The sequence below is a fragment of the Vombatus ursinus genome, unplaced genomic scaffold (genome assembly GCF_900497805.2).
Source record: "Vombatus ursinus unplaced genomic scaffold, bare-nosed wombat genome assembly UNPS02009824.1, whole genome shotgun sequence".
In the NCBI taxonomy this organism is placed as follows: domain Eukaryota; kingdom Metazoa; phylum Chordata; class Mammalia; order Diprotodontia; family Vombatidae; genus Vombatus; species Vombatus ursinus.
The window spans coordinates 1,130,218-1,140,217 of record NW_020949602.1 but is presented as its reverse complement, the minus strand read 5'-3'; the positions used below and the strand labels follow the sequence as shown (position 1 = coordinate 1,140,217).

Genomic DNA, 10,000 nt, shown 5'->3' with positions numbered 1-10,000 from the left:
TGATAATGGCTCCGTGCCCTTGGAGCTTCATAAACGGTATCCATGTGGGTTATCATAGCGTTCTAGACACAGGACTGTAAGGGACCTCTGTGGGTATCCACAACAACCCCATTTTACGGAGAAGGAAACTTAGGCCTAGCCTAGTCATCATCAGAGGTGGAATTTTGCCCCCCATCCTCAGACTCCAGAGTCAGGCCTAGCCACTAGGCCACACTTGTGTGTTATTTGTTATTTTCTGGAGTCGGTATGTATCTGTACAGTGTGGGTGAGTGGGTTGGGGGGGGTAGTACCGAGGGTTGTTAGTAACTGGATTGGATCTGATTTTTCCATCCTGCAGTGTTTTCTGGGACCTTTACTGTGCTGCTCCCGAGAGACGAGACACTTGTGAGCATTCGAGTGAAGCCAAGGCCTTTCACGATTACGTGAGTAACCAATTTTTAATCTGTGTGATAATTACAGGGTTGGATAACTTGGACTTCTGGAGGATGCAAAGCAAACACGTGGCCAGCTGGCAGAGGTCTGGCGCTCTCCCCTCCCCCCCTCCTCCCTCACTCCCCCAAACCTAATAGTGTTCTGCCTTGGGGACTGGTCCATCATCGCCGACGTTGTCAACATGGTATAATGGCGGGAACACGTCTGAGTATGTTGTCTGCTGGGTGGGAGGGTCACCTTAGAGTGAGGAGTGGGCACTGCGCCCCTTGTCTGGCTTTCCAATAAACGTGATGGCTTTTTTTTCTTTAAAAACACCACCAAAACAAGCCTCAAACTTGTGTTTTGGAAGTGATATGGGGGAGAGAGCTGGGAGAGGGAGAGTGCTGTCCAAGCGCAGTTGAGTTAGAGGAGAAAAGGGAGGGCTGTGTTGGCTGCTACCTGGTTGAGATGTTTGTCCTGAGACATCTTAAGTAGTTTGCCTGATAATCCAGTCTCAAAAATATTGATCTAGCCTTTGTGGGTTCCTCTTATGTCCTCTAAACTTGTCTCTTCCTTGAATGAGGTACTTAAGGATTAAGGTCTGACTGAGAGACGTTCCCCCTCGCCCCAAAAAGTTCCTTTAGTGTCTCTGGTCCCAACTTAAACCTTGACAAGATGATTGGATAGGCTTTTTTGATGGCTGGGGGAAGAGGTTTTAGGCATTCTATTGATTCTTGTGTTCTGTTGAGCCTGGAGGTAGGTAGGTGTATGTGAAGGACACGGAGTATAGTAGGTGCTTAATTAGTGTTTGTTCATGGGGAGATGGATCCAGAGTGGTTTGCTGGGTACCTTAGGGTGCCTCCTTTCCATTGGCTTTTTTTGAATGGCTCTACGAAGGGAAGTCTAAGGTGTCAGGCCTTGATTCTCTGATGGAGAGGAGAGGGCCGTCTTTCCAGTGGCCACTCTTGACTCTCTGGTCTTCAAGAAGCGGAAGTTTTAGACATGGGCAAAGGCATCTAGAAAAAGAACTAGAGTCCAGTATTGGGTAACTCAGATCCTTCCATGGAAAGTCCTTCTGTCTCAGAATAGAGTGTTTGGAGAATGATGATGACCCATTGGTTACCAGCAGTGTGCTGGGAGATGAGATTGGACCAGGGCAGCGTGAGAACAACTCCATTGTTCCTTGGAGTGAATTGGAATCTGCTGCTTATTTCTTCTTGGGACAGGCAGGAGAGCCAGTAAAGTCAGGTTTGGTGGTGTGGGACTGGTCGACCTGGACTGTGGTTCTTCTGGGAAAACCTTGGGTTTATTGGTGATGTCGGTTGTTTCGGGCTCTTGTGGTTGGAGAGTGTGATTGGGGAAGGCTAAAGAGGCCCGACTGGCGAATCTGCCCGAGCTGTTCTCCCACTTGGTTCCGTGTTTTGCGTGTCTTCTATACCCCCAAAGTTGGAGGGTCCCTGGGTTTGCTGACTTCAGCTTTGTTTTCCCAGAGCACGTCCTAATGAATGTGAAAGCAGTCAATCTCTAGGCACTTTGGATCAGTGTCTAACGGCAGTATTAGGACTCATGGGTAAAGGCACAGGCCTCTTTGCTATGTGGTCCAGGCTGCCATGTTGAAATAAAATGGCAGCCCCGTGAGTATGGCAGGGCATAGAATCAGACTGTCAGCATGAAAGAGACCTAGCTCAAAAGGTTTATGTTACAAATGAGGAGTGCAAAGCCCCCATTTCCCAAGCCTGAATAAGGGGCCGAGAGAGACGTGAACACGCTCCGCTTCCCGGAACTCTGAGTCATTCTCCGCTGTGGTTCCCCTTTTGGGCAGCGATGAGGACTGGAGATAGCTGTAGGCCGTCCATCGCCTCCTTGGTGGGCTTGGCTCGGCCCTGTCAAGTCAATAAGCAAATGCTTGTTTAGGTATTGTCAATTAAGCAATGTGGCAAGTACTGGGGATACAAAGAGAGTCCCTGCCCTCAAGGAGCTTAGAGTCTAATAGAGGAGGCAAGTATACAAGCAAGATATAGACAAGAGAATTTGGAGATAATCATCATGTCCCTTCCCTGTAGAAGGTGTGTAATAGTTATTTGTTGAAAGGGCGGAAAAGGCTGGAAAGGGGAAAGTGAGATGCAGTTAGAGAAGGTACTGATTTGGGAGCCAAAGAATAATCGTCTAAGGATTTAGAGGGCAGAACGTGGGGATGGAAAGGGAAGGGGGACCGTTGAAAGCAGAAGTTTTCCCTTGTCTGTTCTCACCACTTCAGCATCATGGCGACGTGGACCCCTAACATCCGTCATTTCTGAGTAACTCACCAGGTCAGCCTTCCAAAAAATACCACTTTCTGCATCTCCTTCCCTCGCTCAAAGTTCTTCCGATGGTTCCCCATTATCCGATGGTTCCCCATTATCCGTCTGCAGGACAGAGCCCCTGAGGCTGTGCCTTGGTTCAGTTTGTGGCCGCTGGCTGACCGCTCATGGGCCAGAGGAGGGGATTTCCCTCCTGATCCCCTTTGGGCCACGGGTCCCGTGGTTCCGTCCCCATCCAAGCTTTGACACACAACTTCAGCTGTAGCCCAGACCGGCCTCCTTGCTCCCCTCCCTTTCCTGTCTCCTCCCTCCACCATCCGTTCTTCCTGCCTCTGCCCTTGGCCTTGGACCATTTCCCCTTCTCTCTCCTCCTTCCTCCCTGTCCTCCTGATCATCCTTCAAGCTCCAGCACCGGCCTCCCCTTCCTTGACCATTCCAACCCCCCTCTTGTCCTGAAGTTGTCTGTCTCCCCGATTTGGCATTTTGCACTTGAGTATTTTGTTGTGTCTCGTGTCAGTGATCGCTACCTCCTCACCTGTTGTGTGTGAGTGTGTGTGTGCGTGTGAATGTGTGTATCTCATTTCTCCAACCATGAGCTCCTCAAGGGCCTTGCACCCTAGAAGGTTTTCAGTAAAGACTGGCCGAACGTGTAAACCGAGGTCCTGAGAGAGAAGCCACTAAGCAGGAAGCCGCTCTGGGACGGAGGGCCTGGCCGGGGATTCGAAGACTGAATTCCGATAACTAGAACAGTTAACTCACATTAGGCAATTTGCTTCAGCTCACCCAGCAAGTTGGCTAATGTGAGTTCACTGATCTGGTTTCCTCCTCTGTGGAAGAGAATGTAAGATCCTTGAGGGCAGGGAGCCTGTGTGTCCGCCCTCCATCTCGCCTCCTCCCTCCACCTTGTCTCACCCTCCCCCCTTCGCCGTCTTCCCTCCCCTCCCCCCTCTCCAAACCTCTTCCGTCACGATGCCATGTCTGGTGCTTTGCATGCTCAGCATGTGCTCCGGGCTGAAAGCAGTGTGTGGGGGTATGGCGGAGGCCCTGGCCTGAGTCAGGAAGCCTGGGTTCTAGTCCCAGCTCCGGAGGGGTCACCCTGGCCAGCTTAGCTTGCTTCCTGACTCAGAACCTCAGCTTTCCTCCCTCTCTAAAGGGACAGGCTGGATGCTCTGGCAGGTCTAAGTTGGTGTTGTAGGAAAACAGTGGTGGGAGAGAAAAACTCTCGCTTTGTCAGATTCATTGATCCCCTCATCCCCAGTTGATCCATCTGGATTGCTATCATCTTCATCATCATCATCATTGTCATTGTCAGCCATTGTTAGAAACTGAGAAGCTGTGTCCCACGGAGATGCAGGGCTGTCAGAGTATGGTCCAATGGAGAGAGCCCTGGCTCAACCCCTTCTTGCTATGTGACCAGGAATTTCTCCTCTCTGGGCCTCAGTTTCCTCATCAGTAAAATAAGGGCTCACGTCCTTTCCTGCTCTTAATCTCCGGCTTCTTTTGGGCTAAGCAAACGGTTTGCCAGGTGGGTTCCCAGTGGCCAGAGCTGGGTGGGGGAGGAGGAGGGAGGGAAAGAGTGGGATGGAAGGAATTGAGCACTGGGCTGGTATGGCGCTCCTTGTCCAGGGGATGGAGGGAGAGGCGGGTTGAGCCCTTGCAGGCTTTTGCTGCTACCTCTGTAGATTTAATTTAATTTTTTTAAAAAGTTGTTTGAGTCTGGAAGGGGAAAAAAACCCCAAAACCTCAACTTTCTGTTGCGTTTCTCTCCTGGTCTTGCTAGCTTGCCTTGTCCCTTGTTTACCCCAGAGCTGCCAGACTTCTTGAACTGTAGCTAATTAGTGCTAAAAGCCTAGCCGGCATCTGAAATCGCCAGTGCCCAGGCCGTTTGGTTCACTCAATAGGTTTCAAGTGGAGACAAGACCCCAAATTGTGATTACTTTTGCCCGAACCCAAACAAGCCGGTCTTGGCAAAGGGTCACTTGGCCTCCAAGGCCAGCAGCAGCAGCGTACGGCGTGGAGTGGGGTCAGCCCTCCCCTCCATCTGATGAATGCCATCTTTGTTAGCTAATCGTTTGCAAACTTGGCCGGAGCCACTCCCTGGGCACTGTGTGCCCATTGGCACATGGCTCTTTTAGGCAGCGTGAGTGTTGGGCCGGAGGGAGGCAGGCAGATTCTGACAGGGCCACGAGCAAGGTGGAAGCCAGGCCATGTTGGGTGAGGTAGTGAGTTCCCTGTCACTGGGAATATGTGAGCAGAGGTAGGTGGGAGATGTTGTAGTCTGCGGTTAGGCTGTGGGGGAGGGACTGAACCAGGTGGTCCCCTGGTCTCTGGAGCTTAGGATTCTGGGGAATTCTTACAGTGTGGACCAGAAATTTGTGGGTGAGGGCGGGGGAGATGATGATGATGTGTGTGTGTGTGTGTGTGTGTGTGTATGTATGCGTGCATGGGAACAGTGTATCTTACATCCCTCGAGAATGGCAGTTACCCCCAAGCTACAGCCTCATGCTAGCATCTATAAAAAAATCAAATCTTTTTTGCTCAGTAATAATTCTAACAATGGCCCAAGTGCATGAGATGATTCATTTAAAGTTGCTTGATACTTGTGGCTTTAAGGTCATGGAAGACAGACCCAGTTGGGTAAGTCTTTGTCACTCGGGGGAAGGGGGCTGAGTTTCCCCTGTGCTGGTGTGCAGAAGGAGCCTGGAACTGAAATCAGAAGGCCTGGGTTCAAATCATGACTTTGATGCTTAGTGGTTGTATCACCCCAGGCTCTCACTTCATCTGGATGAGCCTCAGTTTCCTCATCTGTACAGAAGGGTCCCACACCCAGGTCTGTCTGGAAAGCTGAAACGGCCTCCCCTCGGGGTATGAGGGCCTCTTCCCGTCCTCCTGTGACCCTTGTAAAGAGGTACCACCAAGGCTGGCCCTCTACCAGGCTGAGCGTGGGTCTGTGTTGGGAAAGGCCTCCTCCTCTTGGGAATCCTGCCCTGCCATGCCCTGCCCCGCCTCAATTTCCAGTTATTTCCTGTCTGTCCCTTTCACCAGCATTCGATGATGGCCCGCGCTCTTAACTCACCTTTGCAGTTCACAAAGAGCTTTTCCTCACTCCGGCCCCTGGAGAGAAGGGTCACTGGTCACCTCCGCATTTTATAGATGAGAACTCCAGAGTCCTGTGAAAGTAAGCTTGTTGAGAGAGATAACCCGGGTGTCGACAGCAGCTTAAGGCTCACAGAGCTCTTTGTAACAACTCTCAGGTTCTTTGTCTGTAAAATGTAGCCCCCAACCCCAGCTTGATAAATGTTGGTTGAATTGAAAGGGTAAATGACTTTCCCAAGGTCCCACAGAGAATTAGTTTTAGTAAAGTGGATCCTCCAGAATGTTTCTGTTCCATCCGAGAGGACCAGGAGTGAGAAGTCTCCAGGGAAGTTCCCCCATTAAGGAGCTTGGAGGGGAGAGAAGGATGGTTGTCGACTTGGGAGTGTGAAGGGGTCATGAAGAGTCAGAGACCCCAGATAGATGGCACATTTGGTGGTCATTGGTGATCCATGGAGACAACACTGTCAGTGGAGTGGTGTGTGGGATGTGGAATGGAATCCAATGAATCCATTACCTAGTGTTTATGTATGAAGTGCCTACTGTGTGTCAGGTTTATGTATGAAGTACCTACTGCATGCTAGACTTATGTGTTTAAGTGCCTACTATGTGCCAGGTTTATATATGAAGTGCCTTCTGTGTATGAGGTTTATGTATGAAGTGCCTACTATGTGCCAGGCTTATGTGTTAAGTGCCTACTGTGTGCCAGGTTTGTGTATGAAAGTGCCTACTGTGTGCCAGGCTCGTGTGTTAAGTGCCTACTGTGTGCCAGGCTTATGTGTTAAGTGCCTACTGTGTGCCAGGTTTGTGTGTGAGGTGCCTACTGTGTGCCGGGTGCTGAGTAGAGATGACAGGGGGATGGGGAAGAGAGTGGTAATGAGACAGAAGAAGCGACATCAGGCTTAGGAACCTTTGTCCTGTTCCGGGATCCAGGAGCATTGGTTGGCCAGCAAAGGCAGGAGCTGGTGAGAAAAGGAGGGTGGCTTGGGGTGGGGTCAGGGCAAATCCTGATTGATTAATTATCATGTTTAAAGGAGTTTAAAAAGTAAAAGGTCCAAACAAGATTTGTTTTCTTGCAGTGGGTTTTTTTCCCTTTAAATAAAGGGATTTTTCCTGCCCTTGGGAGGCAGTGTTGTACAGTGGAAAGGACACTGGATTTGTAGTCCGAGGACCTGAGTTCAAATCCCACTGTATTACATATGACCTTGTGCCTTGATTTCCCTGGTTGTACCACAAGGGGAGTGGGATGAGATGCTCTCTGACGTCTTCTGGGTCAGTGATCGCTGGTCCCATGAAAGGAGTTTGGCACCTTCCTGGGGCCTAGCATTGTGCTGAGTTCTAAATAAGTTCTGGATCATTTGGTGTGACTCATGCATCCTGAGAGCAGGGGAAGCTTCACTGAAGAGGACATTTGGAATTTGTTCATTCAGCCAGAGGGGGAAGGTGGGGAGGCCAGGTCACCGAATCCCTAGACTTTCTGAGATGGAGTGAGGCCCTCGGAAGGACTCTGGTCAGTGTAATTCACCAAATGTTTCTTAAGCCCCTGGCATGACTGTGGCCAGGGATGGAGACCTAGGCAGAACTAGCCCCTGACCTTCTTATGTGGGGAGAGACAGCATTCTGCACCTTCCCTAGAAAGCACCCAGCTCCTATTCAGTTAAAGTACTAGTTTGAATGAATATTCAGCTGCACCGACCCAAGTTAGTCAGGTCACTCCCTGGGCCTCAGTTTCTTTATTCCCCTCTTCTAAAAGGGGGGGGGATAGGGTTGGACTTGAGGGCAAGGGACTGTTTCCTTGTTTTGTCCTGGTATCCCCTGTGCCTAGCTTCGGGCCTGGCATTCGGTAGGTACGCACATGTTTATTGGTGGGCCTGCTGACTTCTCTGTTGCTACATTTGTCTGAGTTCTTGGGGTTGCTGCTGTTTTCACTTTCAGGATTACTCCCACGGCCTGCATGGGTGGGGGCTCTTGGGACTCCATAAATCTTTCTTGAATGAATGAACTTTCTGTTGGGCCAGTGAGAGAAGGGGAAGAGTGGGCTTGAATGGGCTGGGGAGGCCTCTCTGCCCTCCCCAGACAGTGTAGGCGGGTGGTATTGATGAAGTTTTTCTCAGAGATTTCTGTTAAAACCCTGGGGCTTCCTGGGTGCATGTGTACTTTCCCTTATGTAATTCAGTTTGCGCCTTGGCAGGTCTCAGTGACAGGGATCCCGGGTTTGGTCAGTGGGGTCCAAGGGTGCCCAGAGTTTCTCAGAATGACAGCTGCCTGGCTGCTGCTGTCCCTTCTCTTTTGCCTGGTGTCCTGAATCATCCGAGCCTGTCTTTAGCAGTGGCAGTGTGTACATAATTAATGCCTTCTGCCTTCTTGCTGGCCCAGCCTACTTTCAGTCGGTAAGCATTTATTAAGCACCTACTGTGTTTTAGGCCTGGAGGTAACAAAGACTAAATAAACAGTATCTATAACTTGCTGTCATAGGCTTTTTCTCTCCAGCATCCTTTCACCCAACCAACAAGCATTTATTAAGCCCTTACCTTGTGCTGGGCCTGGGGTTACAAAGATAGTTACCGACCTTAAGTATTACACATACAAAATAAATATAAGGTAATGGGGAGGGGGGAGACCAGCAACTGGAGGGGTCAGGAAAGGTCTCATGTGGCAATGGGGCTTGACCTCAGGTGGTTTGCAAGCAGAGAGGGAGTGGAAGAGGTGGAAGGTGAGGAGGGAGTACAGTCCCAGCAGGGGGCACAGCCTTTGCAAAGGTGTGGAGTTGGGAATTGAGCCTTGACAAGAGATGCCGGGAAATTGGATGACCACAAACTAAAGCTGGGGGGTAAAGCAGGAGCTTGCTAATGGACTCTTCCCTGGTATTTCTGGGAGACAGGGTGGATGGACAGTGAGTTTTAAAAAGAATTGATGTTTAATCGGTCTCCATTGGGATGAACAGGCATTGGTGGCCCTCAGGGAGCTTCCAGTCCATGCAGACTGTAAGGTAAAACAGGCAAAGACAGAGAGCCTCAGCCATGTTGGAGGAATGAGAATAAACTTCACTAGGCAGGGTTTTCACGGGGAGATGGCACTGAGGAGAGCCTAGAGGGAGGGGCAGAATTTTATAGGGACAGATGGGGGGTGCCCCAAGTTGGCTGAGAAAGTATGTTGGTGCTTTAAGGCAAATAAACCAAAAATGTTTGGAAGGGCCTTGGCATCAGCCTGGGGAGTTGGGGTTTTTATCTGAGAGGGCAGGGTCAGAGGTCTGGTGTAAGATGAAGGCAGCAGCCAGGAGTGGCTGTGTGCTGGCTCTTTGCTGGCTCTTTGCTTTGGGTGGGGGGGGCACTGGGGCTCACCCCTTCCCCCCAACCCTCGGGAAGCTGTAAGACTTCTTACAGAGTATTATTGTACCTGGCGTCTCCCTGCATCCTTGTGGTGACTTCCATTTGCTCGGTAAGATGAGGATTGTTTTGCCCATTATATAGCTGGAGAAACTGAGGCTGAGGTAGAACTTTCATCTAAGTCTCCCGGCTCACGCCCACTTCTGTTCTCTTTCCACTGACTATACACCATGCTAACAGAATCAGGGAATTTTCAAGCTAATCTATCTTATTATATTTTTCTGAAAAAGCAAAAATCTACCTTCACTCCCTCTCCTGGCCCCATTGAGAAAGCAAGAAAAACAGCTCTAATGCCAGAGATGTATATGGTTGAGCCAAGCCCGTTCCCACATTGGCCAGGTTTGAAAAGGTCTCCCTCTGTACCCAGAGTCCTGGTTCCTGAGCTGAAGGGTTTTGTCAGTCCTGGCTGTGGATCTGATTTTAAAACAAACAACAACAAAAGCTTCTTTCCATTTTTGTCCTTGGCCTGCAGGCACACCCAGTTGGCCCCTCCTCTTGATATTTCTGGGGAGGGGGGTGCTTTTCTGCCGGTAGCCTCAGGGCTGTTTTTAGGCAGGGTAGACAGGCCTGGCTTCCTGTTGCTTCGGTTGCCAGGTAGGAAGGTGAAAGCACCAGCCTGAGAAGACCACCTGGGAGCCCTGTGTGTGGGTCCACCCGCCGAGGGCCAGGCCTCTTGTCCCAGGGTGTGTCTGTCTCTCTGGGTGTGTCTGTCTCTGTCTTTCTCTCTTCTCGCCTTCGTCTCTGTCTCTCTCCTTTCTCCTCTCTCTCTCTTTCTCTTCTTTGTCTTTCTCCTCTTTTCTCTTTCCTCTC

The 10,000-nt window shown here is 50.4% G+C and overlaps 1 protein-coding gene across 5 annotated transcripts in view; it reads left to right on the top strand.

Annotated features, from left to right (window-relative positions):
• SSBP3 (single stranded DNA binding protein 3) overlaps positions 1–10,000 on the top strand; it is a 161,461-nt gene that overhangs the window by 5,278 nt on the left and 146,183 nt on the right. For all 5 annotated transcript variants that reach the window (XM_027852773.1, XM_027852776.1, XM_027852777.1 and 2 more), the window contains exon 4: positions 338–422. In XM_027852773.1, coding sequence (XP_027708574.1) covers positions 338–422 — 85 coding nt within the window. The remainder of the gene's footprint in view (positions 1–337; positions 423–10,000) is intronic.